General features: G+C 39.1%; 1 protein-coding gene across 2 annotated transcripts in view; it reads right to left on the reverse strand.

Moving 5' to 3' along the window:
* The window catches only part of ano5a (anoctamin 5a), a 65699-nt gene that overhangs the window by 30274 nt on the left and 10634 nt on the right, over positions 1-24791 (reverse strand). The window contains exon 2 of one of the 2 annotated variants that reach the window (XM_062991657.1): positions 22127-22188. In XM_062991657.1, the coding sequence (XP_062847727.1) occupies positions 22127-22188 (62 nt within the window). Of the gene's footprint in view, positions 1-1212; positions 1263-22126; positions 22189-24791 lie in introns of those variants that run through there. The other variant, XM_062991664.1, reaches the window with a different exon arrangement.

The following is a 24791-nucleotide window of genomic DNA, read 5'->3' on the forward strand; positions in this document are numbered from 1 at the left end:
GATAGATAGATAGATAGATAGATAGATAGATAGATAGATAGATAGATAGATAGATAGATAGATAGATAGATAGCCAAACATATAGATAGATAGATAGATAGATAGATAGATAGATAGATAGATAGATAGATAGCCAAACATATAGATAGATAGATAGATAGATAGATAGATAGATAGATAGATAGATAGATAGATAGATAGATAGATAGATAGATAGATAGATAAACAGACAGATAGATAAACAGACAGATAGATTAATAGACAAACAGACAGATAGATAAACAGACAGATAGATAAATAGACAGACAAACAGACAGACAGATAAACAGACAGATAAATAGACAGAACGACAGATAAACCGACAGATAGATATGTACACGCATGCACACAGACACAGATTCTAACCCCTTACTCTTCTGACTGATATCCCAAAGCTCTACCCACTAGGCTACCACTGTCCCATTAAAGTGTGTTATTATATAACATTAGAAGGTAGGAATACAAATCTACTTGCGCAATGTTCCAATGACTTACACCACTTTGCAGTGCATCAAAACAGTCCATAATCATTTCATCTAAAATCACTTAATGTATGGAGAGACAGACTTTTAGTGCACTAGACAGAAAATAAACATACAGACAGGTATCACTTCTAAAAGAAAGTACTCTTGTAGAACTTTTGTAGGCTATTCCAAACCAAGCCCCAAACACTTGGAAAGCATGTGGCAACAACAGGGAAGAATTAAATGACTGGTTGTGCAGCTGTTTCTCAAGATCTATAAATAACAAATAATTGAACCACACGAGCAGTGAGCCGGCCGCTCCAACAATAAAAATGCACAAAGCTTGCTAGTCTCCTGTACGCTCACTGCCGATGGACATGCAAAAAGCTCCTGACTAAACAAATACTGCAAACTAGTCTTACAATGTAAACCTGAAACCGCCTTTGGAAAATTCCCATTCTCGTCTAGTTTAAAATAGAGGACATACACTGTATTAGTTTGCTGGAAGCCACTGCCAAGAAATTCCACACATTCCTCACTAGGATTTAGTCCCACAAACAAGTCTTTTCCTAGTGCTGTGCAACCTTTTACTAATTAACTGCCAGCTCATTTTCTGGAATGATTTCATTCTTAAGACGCACATGAAGCAGAGAAACCGCTAGCGACTGAAGCCAAACGTGGGGGAGGATGAGAGTGAAGAGTGCTTTACCTCCTCCATGCTGTACTCCTCCTTTAGTCGCTGCATAGGCTGAAAACAGTGTGTCTGCTTTTACTGAGTGTGAATCCCTCCGCGCTGCCTAAAATTTCCCACATAAAGAATCAACCTGCTCCTCAAAGCTGACGCTCACAAACTCTCTCACACCCCTGAGTCTACTACAACCCATTTCATTTCTACATCATGTGTATGGAGAGCAAGCTCACACTTGCCCAGTCATCCAGTCAGAGTCAGAGAGGGGGAGGAAGTGATGACATCAGCATGTTGGCCACAACCCTGAGAATTTGATTTCAGAAAAGCACTCCAAGAGGAGGCAAACTGAAAAGATGCAGATTGTTTTTCTCACTATACAAACAACCAATTCAATTCTATTCAATTGTATACACATGGGGTCTGTCCAAAAACCTACTGCTTACCTGGGCAGCTGCCCAAGTTATTTATTATTTATTTATATATCAGGATTTTAACATCATGTTTTACACTTTGGTTACATTCATGACAGAACAGGTAGTTACTCATTACACAAGATTCATCAGTTCACAAGTTTAATGTCACACACAGTCATGGACAATTTTGTATCTCCAATTCACCTCACTTGCATGTCATTGGACTGTAGGAGGAAACCGGAGCTCCCAGAGGAAATCCACGCAGACATGGGGAGAACATGCAAACTCCACACAGAAAGGACCCGGACCTCCCCACCTGGGAATCGAACCAAGGGCCTTCTTGCTGTGAGGCGACAGTGCCACCCACTGAGCCACCGTGCCGCCCCAGATGCCTAAGCAGAGAGGATTCTAATAAATAGGGCCCTACTAAATTGATTACACAGATTATATAAAGAAAAGAGCCACATTTCACGGCGGTCATTAAATAACACTCATAAATTGAATGATGGATCAATAGAAGCTACAATACACAGCACAGCCTACCTTAATAGCTCCCTCTCATAGACCAAAATACTCATCTGTGTTTTACACTCCATCCTCTGAGTCCACAGAATTGGAGTTTTCCAAACTCAGTTAGCCGAGTCGTGTTTTTAGCTGCTTTAGACTTTGACATCTTGAACATTTTGTCTAACCGATTGCTAGTGTAACCGAGAGTCTTTAGAGTTGGCTGAGATTATAAAGAAAAAAATAAACTGTACATAGACAAACTATCGGGAGCATAATACTTTCCTGGCTTGTTCTTTTGAGCACAAACTACAGAGAGATGATCACGTGTGTAGAGAAGCGGAAGTGTGTCGGCTTCTGACCACAACCGATTACTGACCTCTAGGACCTGAGCTGCCCACTCTGATTATAGACAAAGGTGCTGAGCTTGGGGGTTCTTGGTCATAGAAACTTGTGGTGATCAGGGATGTTGGGTTGCTGTCGTTCTGCCTCTCTTGTCCGATCACTCAGGTTTGATGACAATGGGGGAGGTGGGCGCTGATGTCCTGTGAAAGCCTTCATGACTGTGTTACCTGCTCGCTCTCGCTTTTAGTTATGCTGTAGTCATTAGGGGTGCCGAAGTCTCATGCTACTTTCTGCAGAACTGACATTTTTACTCTGAACGATTTCATATTTAAACTACATTTTCTGTTGTTTACCCCGAAGTGATTCTGACTGAAACCTGTTTAGCCACCCAAGGTTGAATGCTGCAAGTCGAGACTGCCGTGCCAACAATGCTGCTCCTGCTAGATGTGATGGAACCCTGGCCTGTTTGTATAAAAAATTTCAAGAACTCACTACGGACTTTATCACAGACTGGACTAAATAATAATGAACTCCAGTTCTTCACATTATTATTATTTTTTGCTAGTTATAACTTTTAGTTCAATTTAATTTTGTGTATGTATGATTTGTGTAAATCCTCTAAAGGTTTCTTCCTGAGTTTTTCCTTGCTACTGTCACCCTCGGCTTGCTCAACAGGGGGTTTTGGTCTGTTGGTCCTGGATTCTGTAAAGTTTCTTTGAGACAATGTCTATTGTAAAAAGCGCTATACAAATAAATTTGACTTGACTTGACTTTATGGAATCCCCAAAGGGACAAAATGCACTAAATACGTAAACGCATACATCAAACACTGTCAGCACGTTACCCCACAGAAAAGTCTGTTACACTAACGTAAATGCCGCAGGACTGCTAGGACCGCCTCATATTTCATACGCTAGGAGCATGAAAAATGTTAAATCGCTAAACACAAACCTTACATTTTGAATTTTACAGCAAATTGCATATTACATGGGAGACGGCTCATTTCACAGGCAACGGCTCATTTTACCGTCCGTGACGCGATTTTCACAGCTGTGAACTGGGTAGGGCCTTACTAATAAAACATCAAACTTATAAAGCAGATTAATCAAACACACTACTTAGATAGTGATTGCAGCGATTATATTATCAAACTTTTCGCTTACTAAGCTAAGACATTTAGCCTCGGGTCATTCAAACCAATGGGCTGAGGCGACACAATCCACTAGCATGCCAGCTAACATCTACCTCAATGTACCGAAAATGGTTAAACTGTCACTGACAAGCCCAATTTGCAAATAAATGACACTCGTGCACCATTATACAAATTAAAAATCAGTGAGAATTTATTTATATTTGAAAAGAACTCAGTTTGTTGCTCTGCATTCGGCACCTCAGTAGGCTGCATTTTAAGGCATCTAAAAATTGGGACAGCCTTCTTTTCGGGAGCGCGTGTAGGCTGATGTAAAATGCTGTCTATGCAGAGAGCTTTCTAGGTTTTCTGACAGCCCCCTTGAGGCTTTTACAATATTTACAAAGTGGTAGATTTGTGGGTAGATCTTGGGCTACCAAACAAATAACTGTGGGTTCTTGAACCCATCTTGGCTCCTGGGGCATCGTACAATGTCTGACCCTGCACTCTGACCACATCTTCCAACATATGCAAGAAAAAACTATTTCAGTGTACATGCGTATATGTATACACTGATCAGCCATAACATTAAAACCACCTCCTTGTTTCTACACTGTCCATTTTATCAGCTCCACTTACCATATAGAAGCACTTTGTAGTTCTACAATTACTGACTGTAGTCCATCTGTTTCTCTACATGCTTTGTTAGCCTGCTTTCACCCTGTTCTTCAATGGTCAGGCCCCTTACAGGACCACCACAGAGCAGGTGTTATTTAGAGGGTGGATCATTCTCAGCACTGCAGTGACAATGACATAGTGGTGGTGTGTTAGTGTGTTGTGCTGGTATGAGTGGACACAGCAATGCTGCTGGAGTTTTTAAACACCCCACTGTCACTGCTGGACTGAGAATAGTCCACCAACCAAAATTGGGCAGCGTCCTGTGACCACTGATGAAGGTCTAGAAGATGACCAACTCAAACAGCAGCAATAGATGAGCGATCGTCTCTGACTTTACATCTACAAGGTGGACCAACTAGGTAGGAGTGTCTAATAGAGTGGACAGTGAGTGGACACGGTATTTAAAAACTCCAGCAGCGCTGCTGTGTCTGATCCACTCATACCAGCACAACACACACTAACACACCACCACCATGTCAGTGTCACTGCAGTGCTGAGAATGTCCCACCACCCAAATAATACCTGCTGTGTAGTGGTCCTGTGGGGGTTCTGACCATTGAAGAACAAACTAAAAAAGTATGTAGAGAAACAGATGGACTACAGTAAGTAATTGTAGAACTACAAAGTGCTTCTATATGGTAAGTGGAGCTGATCAAATGGACAGTTTGTATAGAAACAAGGAGGTGGTTTTATTGTTATGGCTGATCAGTGTATATAAAAATAAAGCATCTACCTTAGATACCGTGATAATCTTACCCTTACTAAACATTTTCTTTCCAAGTTACTTTTGTGTTTTACCACATCTTTATCCTGGTCATGGTTGCAGTGGGTCCGGTTTCCCCAGAAACGCTGTGCACACTGCAGTAACATACCCCAGTCGCCCCCACATCTGAAAGAGCTTGATTTGGGCATATAAATCCACAGACACACCTTAAAATCTAGTGAAAATCATTCCCATAAGACTGAAGGCTGATATCCAAATAGCTCATTGTCAGGTGTACAAATACTTTTTACCATGTAGTGTACTTCATGAACTTCTGCAGCTGACTATTGCTAAGGCAGATGCATAAACAAAGTTATTGGTTGCATTAATAACCGCTTTATAACTCTGGGAGTGTATTTGCATTAGTGCTTTGCATTTACAGCAGCAAAACAAGAGCTCAAATGTAGATGACCTTGCTAGCAACCTTTGTCATCAGAACCTTTTATTGCTTTAAATTCCATAACTAAAGTAGAATCTGAGACATTCTGTTAGCAACAGTTCACAAAACAAGCGACACAGATACAGTATGTGAGACCTCCTAAGTCTTGCCTCCAGTGGTAAAACCTAGTATTTGTAGTTACTAGGTCCTTCCCCATCTATTCAACATGTAATAGTTGCATAATGTTCTCTTGAAGTGTCTATTTTCCAAAGGAATATATAGTAACTACATCCAACGAGTCAGAAAAACAATAGAAAAACCTAGTAACTTTGTTAGGCCAATCAGGGATCACCAATGAGTCATGTGACACAAGCTGGGGTGCCAAAAGCTGTTCATGAAGTTTGTTTGTTAGTTTATTAGGATTTTAACGTCATGTTTTACACTTTGGTTACATTTATGACAGGAACGGTAGTTACTTATACACAAGATTCATCAGTTCACACAAGGTTATATCGAACACAGTCATGGTCAATTTAGTATCTCCAATTCACCTCACTTGCACATCTTTGGACTGTGGGAGGAAACAGGGCTACCACTTAACCACCCTGTTAAAGAAGAAACGCTTTGATTATAAAGATTATGAGGAAATAGACTTCCTCAAACAAAGATTTGATGTGTAAATAATTCCTGCAAAACATCAATGCCCTCGAGGAATCCCACAAATGGACCATGTGACTGGCGTGAAAAAGAACTTTTCCTTGGATATGGAAATAAATGACAGTGTTGAAGATCTTACTCAGGAATTATGAATGTTATTCTGACCAGTAATTTTATTAATGATTTTATGTTTTGTATATAATTTTAAATTTGGCCAGTTATTGTGTTTTGAGGGTAATTTATTGTAAATGGTAATGGTTATATTATGTAGAAAATATTCAAAATATCTCTATTCTCAAAGGGCTTGTAATTATCATTTTATGTATAGAGTTACTCATTTTCCTTGTATGAAATAAAATTTCAACAAATAGAAGTAAAATAGTAAAACAATAAAGTTTGTGAAAACCTACTAGCTTTTTCTTTTGGTTTACAAATTGTCATGGAAAATAAAAGCAATGGAAAAACATAGTAACTATCACAAAAGAATTATTTTCTGTGTATTCTTAAAAAACCTTTCTCACCAAGTAGATATTTGTATTTAAAACAATGATAGGCGGTAAAAACACACGCTGGAACCAGAGCTGGGATCTCAAGTACATCGTATCGAATCTCAGCTCTGCCTACCGGCTAAGGCTGAGCGGCCACATAAACGATTGGCCTGTTGTTCAGATATGGGCGGGACTAAGCCAGTTGGGTCTCTCTCCCATGACCGGTGCAATTACGACCTCTGCTGGCTGATTGATTGCGCCTGCACAGAAATGAGAAAAGAGTGCTCCCAGGGTGTGTCTCTCCGTACACAACGCTGAGCTGCACTGCACTCGTCAAAGTGCAGGTGATAAAATGCATACGGCATGCTGCCCATGTGTCAGGGGGCGTGGGTTAGCTTTGTTCTCCTCAATCAGAGCAGGGATCGGCATTGGTGGAGAGGAAGCATGACGCAATTGGGCAATTGGATGCGATAAAAAGGGAGAAAAAGGGGAGAAAATGCATAAAAATGCATAAATAAATATTAAAAAAAAAAAAAACAATGATAGACACATGTATCAAGTTTATTAAGATTGTAGCACTAATCCAATCTGTGTATAGAAAATCTGGATTTACTCAATTTGGTCTGGATCACAGTTACTAGGTGTTTCCTTTGGACGCCAGAAGTATACTCTTCCATACACACACTCCTAGACCTTGTGGAACTAAATTAGCCCTCCACCCACTTGTTACAGTAAATTCTACAGCAGAACAGAAATACGGCGGATCTTTGCTTTGACTGCACTTCCCTAGTGATCTTATTTCACCTAATTACACGTTGCAGATTACACACGTCGCTGCTGTTAGCTATTCATCAGCGTATTTTTTAAAAGACAGCCAACCTTCATTTAACATCATTTGAATGACCACAGGAAAGGTCTATACTTGGGGTGGAATCCCGGGACAAAGCTGAGCACCATTGAAGTTTTTGAAGTATGTTCATGCCTCTTCCTACCAAGCAGTCTAAATAAAGGCTTCATCCAATATTTGCACCACATGGAGTGTAAAGAACAGTTTTTTCGGTATTTTATGACCATATGCGCCCCACCTTATGCCACACAGGAGATTCTCTTCAAACAAGCAACACCCAGTTACAAGAAACTACTATACAGATAGGGTCTGTCTGAAAACCTAGGCAGTGAGCTGCCTTGCAGCCACTGTCTACTTAGGCAGCTGCCTAATTAGAGAGGATTCTAATAAGACATCAAAATCATAAGGCAGGTCATTTAGCTGCACTTAGACAGCTTTTACAGCAATTACGTCACCGCATCATTTTCTCTTAATAAGCTAACACAGTAAGCCTTAGGCCATTCAAACCAATGGGCTGTGGCAGCACAACCCCAAGCATGCCAACTAACATCTCCCTCCATGTACCAAAAACAATTAAATTGTCACTGACAAGCACAAATTTGCAAATAAATTACACTTGTACACTTTTATACAAATTAAAAATCACTAAGAATGTATTTACATTTGAAAAGAACTCAGTTTGTCGCTCTGCATTTGTAATTAATAGTAAGAAAAGTTGTGCCACATTAAATGCTGGGATTGCCTTCTCCGCTAAGGAAGCAACGGATGCTCCCTCTTTATTCAGGCAGTTTACAGCTTCAGAAAAAAGGCACCTTAGTAGGCAGCATGTTAAAATATCTAAGAATTTAGACAGCCTTCTTTTTGGGAGTGCGAGTAGGATGCCATAAAATAGGTCTGCCTTGTGTTTTTCTCCCAATCTTAAATTATTTTGGAACTCCATTAAAAAAAATTTGTATCTCTTGCAAAATATTCAGCCGCCACTAACCACTATCTACAATCAACAGACATGTCAGGACTTGATTTTCAGCAGTGGATTGTGGAAGAGCTTCATATTTTCAATAAATTCCATATGACGAGTTTTCTTACTGTAGTGCTGTGAAAAGTCTTTGGCCCTCAGTAATATTTGTTAATTTGTCATATGTATATGTTGAAGAGCTTCCAACTAATTTTAATACAAGATAAAGACAAACACGAGGAAACAGAATGCAATATGGTGGCATCCAAAGTGCCTACAATTGGAAGATGTGGATGTCAGTCAAACGCGATGGACCAATTAGAATTGACGCAGTGCTTGGTTGACATTTTCCGTTAAAGTTCTGTCACGTTTTTTTGAAGAGGACATCTGTGGCTAAACGGAAAATGGTGTAGTTTGTTTTATTTCATAACACTAATGGATTAATCGTTGAGGATGTGAGAGATCTCCAAGCCGGGACAAGATAGGTTTTCATTATCTCAGGTGAGTGATGTATCATTTATAAAGTGATTTTTATTGTGTTTGAACAGTCCTTTTAGATGTGGAAGTAGTAGATGATTTTTTTAAATGCTAAAAGTTTAAGTAGATCAGTGTGTTTTAATTTCTTTTTTCTTTTTTTGTATTTTACCCCTTTTTCTCCCACTTTTAGCGCATCCAATTTCTACCCGTCAATCATCCTCTCACTAATGCTGGTCCCAGCTCCCGATTGGGGACGTGCACAGCAATCGAAAATCTTATCATCTACACTTGACTAGCACAGTGTGGTACGGCACAAGGTTATAATAGTTTTGGATTTTTCATTATAGTTTAGTTTTATTTCGTTGTGACTTTTCTCTAATTCAGTTAGTTTTAATTAGTTTTTAGAGTGGGTTTGCTAGTTTTTATTAGTTTTTATTATTATTTTAATGCTTAGTTTTAGTTTAGTTTTCATTTTTTTCTAGTATTAGTTTTAGTTTTTTCATACTTTGGGTTATTTTTCAGGTGCAGGATTCAAAAAGGTCAGAGTAAGTATTGTGTAATAAAAACTCAACAAAAGATACCATTTAAAAAATGTGCAGCCTTAAGTGCAAAATGTGTGTAATACTGCTGCTGAAAATAGTCAATAGACTAAGGACACAAATGAACATAATAATTAGGGCTGTCACACGATAAAAAATGTTGGGCCCCCTCAACAAATTGCACATGCTGATAGCTGATCAGAATGAATTAAAAGTACTCACTCAGAAGTTACACTTCAAGTTCAAATTCCTGCCTCTGGTATTTTTAATGCACAGTTTTAGTTATTTTAATTTTACTTAACTAAAATATTGTAATATAATAATAACGACCTGGCGAGTGCAGCCAATGTGGGGGCAGTGAGGTGAGTACTTGAGTTCATGTCGTGTAGGCCCCCTGCCATGGGCCCCGGTGCACCTTTTGTATCTGCCGTAGTTTTTCCTGCCCTTGTAATTCACACAAGAACTATTTTTCCTTGAAAAAGGGCTATTCTAAGAAAAAGAATGTTGTTTTCTAACGTCTCACCTGTCATGTAATGTGAATTACAAATATATTGTCTGTCCCTTTAAGAATGTTAAGTGTACTATAGGGGCATAGGGAGCAAGTGTGTAGGGAAGATCTCAGAAATGACCGTGTCCGGCTGTGCTTATTTTGTTCTGTTAATCAGCGTTCTGCTTCATGCACTTTTAAGAAACGCAAAGTACCACAGAGACACATATTTATGTGGCACAAACAGCCCAATAAAAATATTTTGATAAAAATTTTTCATCTCGATTATTATTTTTTTATTCACGATTAAAAATTAAACGCGTTAATCACGATTACGACAGCCCTAATAATAATATAAACTAATTCATGAGACACACATCAGGGAGCTCAATCTGAGAAAAACATCAACTTAACTTTTGCTGTCGTCATTTTTCAGGCTAGCGTGGTGAGCAGAAATAGAATGTAAACAAGAAGTGCCGTCAGAATAGAATCTTTATTGTCACTATACACAAGTACAATGGAATTTCGTCAGGGAGCATGAGGTACCGTACGGTGCCGGCAGCTAAAGTAAAACTGCTCAAGTGGAAAAAATCGATTTCATATCAGTTCACAAGGCTCATAAATAAATTGACAAACACGAAAACGAAGGGTATTCTCTCCATAATTTTAGTATGTTTTAGTTAGTTTTGTAAACGCCTAATACAGTTCCAGTTAGTTATGGTTTTTCTTTTAATTACCTTTTTTATTTATTTCAGTTAACGAAAATGTTTTTTCAATTTCAGCCACACCCTCTACCGCACTCTTTCCCCATCTCCGTGCAGGCACCACCAACCAGCCAGCAAAGGTCGTAATCGCACTAGTCCGAGAGAGAGTCTCCATCCGGCTTTTAGTCCCGCCCCCTATCTGAACAACCTGCCAATCGTTGTTCATGTAGCCACTCAGCCTTCAGCCAGCAAAGGCAGAGCTGGATTTAATATGATGTATTCCAGATCCAGCTCTGGTTGCAGCGTGTGTTTTTACCGCTGCGCCACCTGAGCGGCGTGTGTTTTAATTTCTGAATGGCTGTTGCAGATGAGCTGTAGATCAGTGGCACATGTTAATGATGTCATTGCACCTTGTTACGGCAGTTGCCGAGTGAGCTGGCAATAAACGGCACTCTGTTGGAAAATATCTTCGTGTCTTATTTGCTTTACACACAAACAATGGCTTTATTTTCATTAAGTGTTCTTTACATTTAGCAACAGTATCGGATCGGATTACATGTTTTTTTCCTTCCGATATCCGATCCAGTGATTTGGGCCAATATCGGACTGATACCGTGAAGAGCCCTACAGCCCTACTTTTGATAATAATTCTATTTATTGAGATGAAGATTTATTCAAACCCTATATCACATATAATCCTATATCCACCCCTAAAGGTAATAACTTGTTATGCCACCATTGGCAGTAACAATTTAAACATTTGCAATATCTTGTGAGGAGTCGTTTACATCACTGTGGGGAATTGTTTTAATTTGGCTACATTGAAGGTTTTTTTTAGCATGATCTGCCCTGTTTAATGTCTTGCCACAACATCCTAATAAGATTCAAGTCAGCACTTGGACTGGGTCATTCCAAAACTTGTACTGCTGCATATCCAACTGCAACTTTAGGCCACAAACTGGTGGACGTTCTCCTTATAGGATTTTCTGATAAAGAGCTGAATTCATAGTTCCGTCAATGATGACAAGCAGCCCCAGACCATTACACTACAACCACCATACTTGACTGTTGGAATGACATTCCTATGGTGGAATTCAATGTTAGTTTTATGCCAGATGAATCAGGACCCATGACTTTCAAAAAATTCTACCTTTGACTTATCAGTCCCCAGACTAGTATCCCAAAAGTCTTGGTGGATATGTTTGGCAAAGGCAAGCCTTTGTGTTCTTTTTGGTCACTTTCCCATGGATGCCATTCTTGCCCAATGTCTTTCTTATTGTGGAATCGTTTACATTGACCTTGACTTAAGCAAGTGAGGCCTGCAGTTTTTTTAGATGTTCAACTAGTAAGACTGAACCCAAATGAATTTGGTTATCTGGTTGATATAGTAACTAAAGGGTCAATTACTTTTTCACATAAGATCAGGTAAGGCTGAACAGCATCTTTAACAAAATAACAAACTAATTTTAATAAAGCATTTTGTGTTGTCTTTGTCTAATCTGAAACATATAGGTGTGACAAATGTGACAAAAATATGAGAAAGGAAAAGGGCAAATACTTTTTCACAGCACTGTACATCAGTGTGTACATCATCTTCATCTCAATTTCAATTAATGTTTTAATAACAGCTGCTGCATTTCAAATATTTTCTAATCTACTAAATGGTAGAAATGCATTTAGTATAATGTATCTGTATCAGTATCTATTCTGGCAATCTAGAGCATTATTGGTAGTGGCAAATGAGCTGTAATGTCATAGCTCAAAAATGCATTTTGGTTTCTGTTTCCTAATCATTGTGGTCACATAATAAATGATCTTCACAGAGAAAAAGACTGAATTGAATAGATTTTATTGGATAGTCAATTTATTACTAAGCAACACTGTATATGTACTGTATATATGACAAATAAAGGCGTTCTGTTCTATTGTATATCAACCCTACGAGTTTATGCAATAACAATGTCTAACAATCCAGTGCCAAACATGTACCATTGACCTCTTATTGCTGGAATGAGTTCAAATGTATTTTATTTGTTTTGCTGGTAGTGTGTGGTGTCTGTGCTGTAACTCCATTTGGTCAGTTCTGTCCATACTGCTCACACGGAACACAATGTCCAGCTTGCCTTGCTTTGTAGTCGGTCTCTTAAATGTGGAGAGTAATTGTGTAGAAGATCATAGTTAAGATGCACCTTTCATACACTAAACCCTAATACAGTGTGTTGTAATACCAAAGGTTTCAACACTGTGTTTAAGTGGTGATAAAGAACTGAGTATGTATTTCACCACAGTCTTGCTTGTAATCTCTGATGTATAAGGCAGAGTTTATGTCTGGTATGTATTTATTTATCTGACATTGTGTTGATACATTTACTGAGCCCAATAAAATATCTGGATTACACAAAACACAATACAATCATAAAAATCTCAGCGACTGCCGTGTTTGTATTGTATAACAGTAAGGAAAAGACCAAGACTATGTTGTGGACTAACTGAGCACACAGTTGATAATATAAATATGGGCTGTGACAATCCACAATGCACCTCATAAACATATTTAATATATTTCTGTGGTCTAATATTTCCCAACTCCAAAACATGGTTGGATATTGCATAATGTTAAGATGCAGGCACTGTCTACAGATAGCATTAGCTATTGCAACATGGACAAGTTAGTCATGTTCTACTAGATCAGGCATTTCCTGGATTTTGTCAGGCTGGTGGCTGGTTGAATTGTGAGTAAGCAAATCCTTCATAAAACCACAGTTTTACTAAAGACAAATCCTTGTTTGTTCATACTGCTGCATCCTAAACCCTCCCTTCCCACAGATAAAATGTGTGACTTTTGTACTGTGGGCAATGGCATGATAATAATAGTCATAAGGTTTTCTATCAGTAACAATAAGGAAACTGTGGACATACAGGCTCTAAACTTTTGCTAGCTAACTAGGGCACATAAGAAAGTGTGTTAGCTAACTGTGTAGAGGCTTGTTGAGAAGTCAGTAAACTTAGCTAGCACAATTTGCTTTAAGTTTACCAGGATGTTTTGAAACAATAAAGTTTTGAATGAGTGTAATGCTGTTTTAGGTAATTGTAAAAACACTTGTGGCAGTTGTACAAAACAAACGTCTTAAATTATTTTTTCAAGAACAAAAGACCATGCATACATCAGAAACCTTCAACTACCTGCTGAAATGAAGCTGTTCGGTCTACTAGACATAAAACTAGCAACAATATTTCATGATCTAATGGAGCAGCAGACTAATGTGCTAGCCCACAGTTGTGTAGTACCAAGTGCCACCAGCCTGGTCTGGCTCTTTACCGACACAGTTGGCTATGTCTGAGGAAGGGAAAGCTGGACAAAAGGTCACCTCCTTGTTGCTTCAACTGAGACTCAGACTGGCCAGTTAAAGTGGCAACAAGCAGTAAGTGCAAACAACAGCAATTCTGAAAAGGGGCAGTTCCATTATGAGGCCCAAACACCATAACACTGGGGTGAGTTCCCTAGAAGCATCACATGCCAGCATAAAACCGGACCGGACCAAGCAGGCCAGCACAACGGCTTTTAAGAAAAGCACGTTTGCCAGAGTAACTGAAAAGAAGAAACTGTGATATATAGAAGAACTTTTACCTGGAGCAAATTAATGGCACAGGAGATCAATGGCGCAGGTGATTGTCAATCAAGAGAAACTGACACATCAATCATCTACGCCTCCATCTCCCCTCTGCTGGCCAAAATGGCAATGCAGATAACACATTTCTTAAGGGTGCATTCACATTAGAAACAGCAAAACCGCTTTTGTGCTGGCGGAGGACCACACATTTTTGCCGTGTTGGGCTCGCACTATTTGCGCTTTTGTGACCTTTTCAAAGCGCCTCCATTGAGATGAACTGTTTGATATGACATAGTAAAAGTGACTCAGGCAGTACGAACAACTTAAAGTAAACAAAACTTAACATGTCTTATTGCATTAAAACAATGACTGAAGATTTCCATTAGAGGAGAGAACTTATGAGCAGTAATTAAGAGCGGTTTAGTGTTCATGTGTCGTTCTTTTAATACATTAAGCCACTGTAAGCTTTTTTTTTAACAATAAGTGTTTCATACTTTCACAAAAAAGCTGATTCTCACAATTTCTCAGCACCGTGGTGTCGTGGTGCATTTTGATGACGTTTTACCGCACTGCTCAAGCCGCACTGCTCAAGCGGTGGTTTGAACAGAGGCTCGCGTTTTAGCCTCTTCTCATGTGAATGCGCCCTTAACGAGACTCATTCAGCAGATAAGCCACATAACATTTTTATCCATTCATCTTCTTTTCCCATTCTATCCAGTGCAGAGTCCTTGAAACCCTGAATCTGATGTTTGATGATGCTTGAACACAGTCATGGACAATTTTGTATCTCCAATTCACCTCACTTGCATGTCTTTGGACTGTGGGAGGAAACCAGAGCACCTGGAGGAAACCCACGCAGACACGAGGAGAACATGCAAACTTCACACAGAAAGGACCCGGACCGCTCCACCTGGGGATTGAACCCAGGACCTTCTTGCTGTGAGGCGACAGTGCAACCCACTTAGCCACGAAGCCGCCCCCCCTGGACCTGAACACACATTCTAGTTCGCGTGCCACTCCAAACTGATTGACATCACAGCCTAAATAATCACATAATGTTTTATAACTGACAAACAATTTTGGCCCTTGGTAAGTATGATGGTTAATTACTTTTTCTTTGGAGTTAATGTTTAAATTCACAGTTATACAAGCAGAATCATAAAGACTTGCAAAATCTATTCTGTTGTATTTATCAGCTTTATGACTCACACCATGCTTAAGGGTAAACAAGTTAAATTATGCACACACAGCACTCTAGCCAAACACAAAGCAAACACAATTCAACCCTCTTTACCATGGCGTACCCTGGAGCGATACTTCAGAAACAGAGTTCTCTTCCTCCAGATCTGTGGGGAAGCAGTTAAAGTGTAAAATAATGTAAAACAAAAAAGGTCTTATATACGTACACACACACACACATGCGCACACACACACATTACAGTACAAGACTACACTATGGTTATACATGTGCATCCCATTAGATGACCTAAAACTTTGTTTTGGTTAACCACCATCTATTTTTAGAGCATCACAGTTCCCCATTCTAACTGAAAGAGACGACTTTAGAGAAAATAGGATAACTACTTTGTGAAGAAAAGAACGCTGACCCACTGTCAGTTTACCCTGTGGAATACTATTCGTTTATATTCATGTTTGTTTTATTTGCTTGTAGAATCTGTATTTGCTTTTTCACTGTGTCAAACCACAGCCACTCAGACTGTCTTATTCACAAGTATTTGAATTACAGATGTATTATAGCAGCATGTTTATTAGGGCCAACCACGTAATAAACTGTCAAAAAAGCTCTGTGGTGACTGGTACATTAAGAGATCCTGGTGCATCCTGGTGCCTTCTCCTCCACGAGTAAGTGATCCACATGTGCCCAGCAATCCACATGATCTTAAAGAAAACAAAATTTATCAAGCCAGTCGACCAGCTTCAAATGCTCTAATGTCTTGTTCTGACGCGTGTGTCCCCAGCGTAGGAGCTTTTAACAGTGGACAAGAGTTAGCATGGGTACCATGACTGGCCTGCATACAGCCCCATACACAGAGGAGCTTGATGCACTGTATAGTGTGACACATTCACCTCATTATCTGTTTTAAAATGATCCACAATTCGAGCCAGATAAGTCCTTCTGTTAGTCTGTACCAAGTGCCATGGACTTAATGTTGTCAGGCATCAATGAGTCTTGGCCTCCCAACAACCTGTTGACAGTACTTGGCTTGGGGTTTGTTGACGGTGCAGCCCTTGATTAGTTGCATCAGGTGTGACTAAGATAAATGTGTGCTCCTCTAAAGGATTCTCTTCAAGGGCTTGAATAATTTTGAGATTGCAGAAGTCATTACATTTTGGAAAAACAACTTGCTATATAATTGTGTTGATTTAAATTGTTTTTGTTTGTTTGGTTTATTGCAACACCTTAAAGTTTGTACATTTTGCTAAAAAGCCTAGGTTGCAGTTGGGGTTGAATGATTTGAATTGCAACTATTTTAAGGGTGAATTATACAGCTGTATTTTTCAATTCATTTTTTTTGTTGTACCACCTCTTTATCCTGGTTAGGGTCACAGCTGGATCCAGTTTTTCCAAAATCACAGTGTGCAATGCAGTTACACACCCCAGACAGGACACCAACGCATTAGACATAGCTAATTATGTCTTTATTTAGTCAGCACCACTGGGGATTCCCAGCAGTAGTGGGCTAGCATTATTTAATGCTGCACCATCTGAATGCAGCTACACGTATTAATAATAATAATACTTTTAAATACACTATGTGGCCAAAAGTATTTGGACACCTGGCCATGGGCTTGTCGGGCATCACATTTTAAAAACAAATTGTATTATATAGTGTGACCTCTTTGTGATCTTTCAGCTAACAACAGCCACTCTTCTGAAAGAGCTTCTGACAAGACTTTGAAGAATGTCTGTGTGAATTCGTGCCTATTCAGTCAAAAGAACATTCATATGGCTGACCACTGATGTCGGTCAAGAAAGTCTCAATTGATGCTGATGTTGTGCACAGGGCACAGCAACAGGAAACAGGAAAGAACCTTTCCTGAACTTTTAAAAAGTTGGAAGCGTACAATTTCCTTTACATAACTGATTTATTACACCTGATAGCAAACACATGAATTCAATAATTAGAAGGGGTGACACATTTTATAATTAATATTAACAAAGACCAGGATTAGGAGGAAAAATCTGTATTGTTTACGTACATCCATATTTAGAGCTAACTGCTCTGTTTTAATTTAGAACCTTCCATGGAGACACACTTCTTGATTACACAAATAAACAATGCCAAACAATCAGCATGTTATGTAAAATGTATTCATTTTCTTTCCAGCAGCTTATTTGGTTCCTTCCTGCTCTAGTCAAGTCAGGCTAGTCTTCCTGTGTTTATCTTCCTAAGAAAATCATGTGGGTCCAAAAAAAGAAAAAGGAAATCTAAATGTCACTTCACCCTGAGATGTGTTCTAGAAGCACATCTCAAGCACTGAACATGCTTGGTACTAACACAGCAACTCGGCTATTTCTACTGCTTATTCAGCCTGTGAACTCAAGCGATTTCATTATGGGAAAATCCCTAAGCATCACAATGTACAATGAACTATAGGTCTGAAAAAGAATCCGCCTATAAACAAAGCACTGCGTAACACACAACATGCACACTCACAACTCTTACCCCTACAAAACTGGAAAGGTGTAGAACAGGTTCAGTGTGTTCCGTTTCACACTGATCACACACAAGCACAGAGGAGTGACTGGAGCTTTTGGACAGTGAGCCAGAGCACAGTGAACAAATACTTGCTGTGGACTAAGAGAGGAAGAGGAAGAAAAGGAAAAGGAAAAGCAAAAGTGTGGGGAAGAAAAACTCAGGTGAAAGTTGGAAAAAGCAGTGATGCTAGGACAAATGAAAGATCAAATACGTTTTTAAAAGACCACTCTAACAACCAAATCAGAAAAAGTTGGGACAGTATAGAAAGTGCAACTTGTGGACAGTATACACCCAAGACATTTTATGTTTTGTAAGGTGTTAATATAAGTGTTCAGTTGGTAATATACATCAATTCCTGCAACAAATACCATAAGCATTTACCACTTTGTAATGTTGCCATTCCTTCTCACAACACCCAAAAGACTGTTAGCACCAAGGATACCAAGCAATGAAGTGTTAAGAGGTGCAACAGTACGGGGTTGTCATTGCCACATTTTCTGTTTCAAAAATTTCCACACATTCTCTATTGGGGATAAGTCAGGACTGCAGGCTGGTCAGTCCAGTACCTGTACCAGGATCTTCTACAGCCATGCCTTTGTAATGTGTGCAGCATGTGGTTTTGCATTGTCTTGTAGAAAAATGTATAGACGGCCCTGGAAAAGATGACGTCTTGAAGGCAGCATATGTTGCTCTAAGATCTCAATGTTCTTTTCTGCTTTAATGCTGCATTACAGAAATGTAAATGACCTTTGCCATGGGCACTGACACAGCCCCATACCATGACAGAACCTGGCTTTTTATCTGCCATTTGTGGATATAACTTCGTATTGTAGTGCTTGACAAAGGTTTGCCAAAGTAAAGATTGCCTTTGTCCATGTGGTTTTCCATACTGTCTCAACTTTTTCTGATTCGGGATTGTACACACATCCGAAGAACCACAAAAGATAGACCAAATAATGGAAACTCAAAACAAAACATTAATATTATGGAGCTAATAAAGATTTTGTCCTATCCTAAATAATTTGTGGCGAATGTTGGGCTGTTATTTAAAAAAGAAAAATGTTCAGTTCTTTATTACTTTATTATCTGTAAAAACTTTGTTTTTTTCGGCAGCTGCTGTATTTTAGGGATCACCACAGCGGTTCATTCTGCGGTCGCATACCTGATTTGGCACAATTTTTACAGCGGATGGCAATTTAGACACAACCATCCATTTTATACAGGCTTGGGACTGGCACTGAGTGCACACTGATATGTGTATCTCCTAATAGCAAGACTATTCAGCCACTCCTCCATCCTCCAGACACAGCCAGTCATGTCTGTGTAGATGACAAACTGACTAATAAAACAGCTGAGATCATGGATTCAAAGGGTTAGCATGATTTGCTGCAGCACCACCCGAGCACCCACCTTCTTATAAAAATGTATTAATGTTAAAAAAAGAATAACCAACAGATGTTTATCAGCTCAAACCTAAATACATTTTAGAACCAACAACAAACAGTATTTACACCCTAGGGTGTGGTAAGTCCTATAACATTTTTGAACATTATACAATCATGAAAAACAATCATCAGATTTTCATGTCATTGTTGATCCACCACTGTACTAAAATGATGGCAACAAATGTTGTGGGTTGAGGGCTACAGCTAATTTTGATTTTGTGGTTCTTACACTATACACCAAGGTGGGACAGAAAAAGTTTCCAAAAGGCAGTCCTGCTTCAATCTGCAGCTTAGTAAAGCTCAAAATGTTGGACTTTAGTGAATAATTTGTTATAAAGGCTCCTAATCAATGCGGCCACTATAAGTATGTGACCACTTGGCCATCACACTTAAATGAGTTTGCTGGACATCCTATTCCGATGCCACGGACATTAATACAGAGAGCCTCCTGTCTCTAAAATTAATGTATTCATTTTATTTAAGGCTTGTGTGCTTAATCACTGGCACTACTGGGTTCGCCTATAAGGAAGGTGTTCGTTATAAACGACCACTAGGTTTGCTCTATCAGCACTAGTTTCTTATTAGAATATCTGTTGATTTATTCATAGTCAGTGTTAAAAGTTTTGTCTATGAGTGGCCAGGTGGCGCAGCGGGATATTCCGCTAGCACACCAGCACAGAGATTCTGAACTCCTCGGTTTGAAACTCGACGTTGCCACCGGTCGGCTGGGCGCCATCTAGCGGGCATAATTGGCAGTGCCTGCAGCAGACACGTTTCTGCTAGGGCTGGATGACCAGACTATTTTAGTGGGGTCTTCAAACGCTGTGTAAGGACCCTGATTAGCAGATACAGAGGCACCTGTGCAGAGTGCATGGGTGAAAAAGAATTCCGCAAAGGGCTGTGTGCGGGTCGGACGAGCCGTGAGCAGCAATATACCCACCTCGACTGCAATCAGGGATCCCCAGCAGAGGAAGACAGTTTTGTCTATGAACAGAAGCTGCACCAGCATAGCGAATTGGTGAATTTAACGTCTTGGAGGTTTATATAACAAAAGATTTATACTATTATCTGTTGAAGAAGGCTGTTTACTTCAATTGGTTGTTGTTTTCTCTTGTTTTGTCTACACTGCTGTTTCAAATGTGCAGTGTTGTTCATTCATAACAGGTCAGGATTCAGTAGGACATACTGTAGAGGTCATTCTACAGAATTGTTTTCACCGTTGCTGAAAGTGTCAATAGGGATTTGTAGCCAGTGTGTCAATGGGGATTTGTAGCCATTCATCATAAAAGATATTCTCTGGGGTTGAGGTCAGGGTTCGGTGAAGGCCACTGGGGATTCTCTACATCAAACTCATCCAACCACGTTTTTACGCTAGAACAGGAATAGACCTTGCCCAAAATGTTGTTACAAATATAGAAGCATATAATTTAGTAAAACGCCCCTGTACAGACGCAAAGCGGGCCTAGCCCAAATCTTCCAAGAAACAGCCACAGACCATTATTACTAGGGCGGTAATTTAAGGTTCTGTACTGGTACTCAAAAGGTTGCTGGTTCAAGTACCACCACAGCCAAGATGTTCACTGTTGAGCCCCTGAGTGAGGCCCTTAACCCTCCGTTGCTTGAATTGTATTCAGTCACAATTTTAAGTCACTTTGAATGAAAAGCATTTAGTCTGCTAAAGTCCATAAATGTAAATATAATCCTCCACTAGACTTCACTTCATAGACTGACTTTTGGCAAAAGTGGCATTCTAAGATGTTTAAACGTTTAAAATCTACGAGCTCTGAACCCATTCTACTGCCAAAGTTTGACTATATGGAATGCACAGCTATGGGCTTGATTTTACAAATCCTTTAGCAATTGATCTGGCTACAACTCCTACATCAATAATTAAGTGGTGTGTCCACATGCTTTTGACCATTATAGTGTTTTGCTGAGGCTGTTCATTTGTGGCATTTAGCAACCATGTCAAGTCTATTTCTGTCTGTAAGCTTTGACCCATGACCACTTCTGCTCTTAACAGATGTCGTTTGTCCATGTTTGACATCAGCTACCAAGACTTGAGACTTTGTATATCTGACACTCGCTATTTGGCCTCTGTAAACCTTTTGTCAGAGAAGATTTGGTCTGCATGCTAGACTTGGCACAGTTTTAACGCCGGATGCCCTTCCTGACAACCCACCTATTTTTGGTGCTTGGGGCCGGCACTGAGAGCACACTGACAAGTACACCTCCCAATGGCTATGCTTCAGGAGAAAGACACAAACTGAATAAATTGCTCCTCTAAATCGATCCTCAAATACAGCAAATATTGTCTTTTAAAGCTGAAATAACAAATGGACTACACAACATGCGCTGTGCTGAAGAGAAATTTATTAGTAACTAACAGTGGTTGGAAAAGAATGGAAATGTCAAAGCAACACAATTTCCCTATGAAAATAATGCCTACGTCGAAAGAGGAGGCTCATTTGCATCACAGAGATAGTTGGTAAAAAGACAGAAACATACAGACCTTAACATTTAAGGTTTCCTTTAGAAATAAACAATTCCTGCAGCATGTACATGATTTGAGCTAATAATCTAGCACATGAAGCACATGAGCATTGACGGTACCTATGTGTGCAGGCTCTATATATAGATGAGATCATTACCTATCAAAGAACAGAAACTGAGTGGTGCTTCCTGCAACAAATCAGTCAAATTGCGTGATGTGAGCCGACAGGTGGGGCTAAACAGATAATACAGCAGTGATATAAGATTAAAATGGAATGATATGAAAATAATATATTTACCAGAGCTTCACCATACTGAAGTGATCTGCTTTCCGAATTGAGATGAAAACCATTGTTCTCCTCTATAAGACAAACAGAAAAATAACAGATTGAAGCAAAGGAACAACAAGACTAATATAAAATTTGCCTATTATATATCATATTAATCCTTAAATAAGTTTTTGCAATTGTCTAAATCAACATACAGTGTCATAAATATTTGCCCCCTTTTTGATTTCTTGCATTTTTGCAATATAAGTCATGAATAAAAATAGACGAAGACAACTAAGGGCCATATGCTAATATACTAGCCCACCACTGCAGAGACCCAAGGCTCACCACCTTGGTCAGACACACACAAGAGAGGTCAGGGTTAAGAGGTCAAGAGGGGCTTTATTGTCATTTCAGCTATATACAAGTACATATTGAAACGAAACAACGTATCTCCAGGACGAGGGTGCAACATAGAACAAAAAGTGCAAGACAATACAGTACACACAGTGCAGATAGAATAAAATAAATACAAAATACATTTCTAATCTAAAAAGTAATTAAAGGAGACAAGACTAAAGACATGTATTGGTCAGTACATGGTACTGAGTAAATGGTACGTGAGGTAGAAAAGCATATTCTGATATGCAGTTAGCAGCGTAGGGTTTTATATAGCAGCAGAGATAAGAGAGTAAGGTGCAAAAATGCAAAAAACTACTGTGTAAAAATACTGTGCAAAGATGCAAGTAAGACAGTCACAGTAGTACTGTACAATACAGTAGTTGTATGTATTTAAGTTGTGTGTTTGTCAGAGTCCATCATGTATGTATGTCAAGTCAAGTCAAATTTAATTATATAGCGCTTTTTTCAATGAACATTGTCTCAAAGCAACTTTACAGTATCCAGGACCAACAGACCAAAAAACTCCCAAAACCCCCGAAAACAATTTCCCTATCTGAGGGAAAAAAGGCTAACACCCTTCTGCAGCAGCAACAAAGACTCCTAGGGCAAAAGAAAAGGTTTGAAAAGTAGTATTTATCTCAGTATATGTAAAAACTCTCTGTGAAAATGGTCTGGTCAATGTAAAGAAGCAGTAAATGGTTTCACACGTCAGAGGAAACGTGTCCCGTGCCAGCTGGGACGTTTTGCATGCAGCAGAGGTCACCAGAGCAATAGGGAGCATTAAGAAATTGGAACTGACTGACAAGCAGAAGAGAAATATGGAGAGCATAGCATGTTCCTCATAAGTGTAGAAATCCAAAGTTGGCAGGTATAAAGAAGTGGTTGGCAGCTTTACACATGTTGGATGAGGTTAATGTTTGCGAGAGCAATAGGGAGATTTAAATAACTATACTGGAGAAAATGCAATAAAAAATGGTCAAACTGAGTAAAAAAAGTTTTTTATGATACCTCAAGTACACAAAACAAGAAATCTGACCTAGTTTAAGTTCTAACCCTATTAAAATGATGTGGGAGGATCTTAAACTGGCCAGTTCATGATAGAAAAGCCTCTTAAAATCTGCTAAAGCTTTTATTTTAATAATTCAAATATTCACTTGAAAACTGTTCTTGAATGCACTTGAATGTTTTGTGTTTTCACATGCTTTCCTTTTCTTCCATTCTGTATAGGGATCTGAAACCAAGGTACAGACTTTTTACAACACTGTATTTTGCTGTTTCTGTTGGTACTGGCTGACAGATGCACATGTGTGCCATGTGATGTGTTGTCTTTTTTAATGTGTTTCTATCATTGTAAATTGCTTATAACCATTAACCTCTGTAAAAAGGGCAATGAACTTCTACTACAGTACACGACCTGTGTTTTACCTGTAAATAAAACTAAAGAGCTTTCAACAAGCAGATAATCAAACTACATACAAACATGATCAGAATCAGCAGCTGCTCAGAGCAAACAAAGGTTGTGACAATACCAACCATTCATGCATTCAACTCACGCAAAATACACAGACAAGAAAACACTTCATAACAAAACCCATACTGGATAAAATCAAACTTGTTTTAAACACAGTTCATATAATAGAAAGTATAAAAATAAGAATCTGTAATGTGTTCATTGTCCTACACCTTTATTAACTTTAGAAGTACAAAGAAAATACAACGTCAGCTTATGCTGGGAGTGGCGTTGAGTTTACAAGGCGTTGAGTTTTAAGGTATTTTTTCCCCATAGGGATGTATGGGAAACCTGTTAATGCGTTCTGTGGTCCTGTGGAACTGCATAAGTTTTAGGCTTATGTAAAATAACAGGGTTGTTTTTGACACTTACACACTAAAAATAAGACAAATGTAATGTAAAATAAAAATACAATTAATAACAGTAAAAAATACATAAAAAAATACAATAAAACCTGCACTTTACCGTACCACATTCCATTCAGTAAAGACGCATTTACATTTTGCTCTGGCTGTGCCGTTATTTCCTATGGAATGTGCAAAGCTTAACGTGACTTATTGTACTGAAACGAGCAAGGAATTTCATTAGTGGAGAGTTAAGCTTTGTTTTTATTGATAAGTAGCGATGTACCGATCGGGTTTTTGACGCCGATTTCGATCTCCGATTTCTTTTCAGAGCGATCGGCCGATACCCGATTCCGATGGGGGGGGGTTTCAACCTGTGGGGCGCGAGTGCCTGACCAGGGGGTGTGGCGGCATTGCGAGATTTTTTTTACTTCTAAAT

Source organism: Trichomycterus rosablanca, chromosome 1, assembly GCF_030014385.1.
Source record: "Trichomycterus rosablanca isolate fTriRos1 chromosome 1, fTriRos1.hap1, whole genome shotgun sequence".
NCBI lineage: Eukaryota > Metazoa > Chordata > Actinopteri > Siluriformes > Trichomycteridae > Trichomycterus > Trichomycterus rosablanca.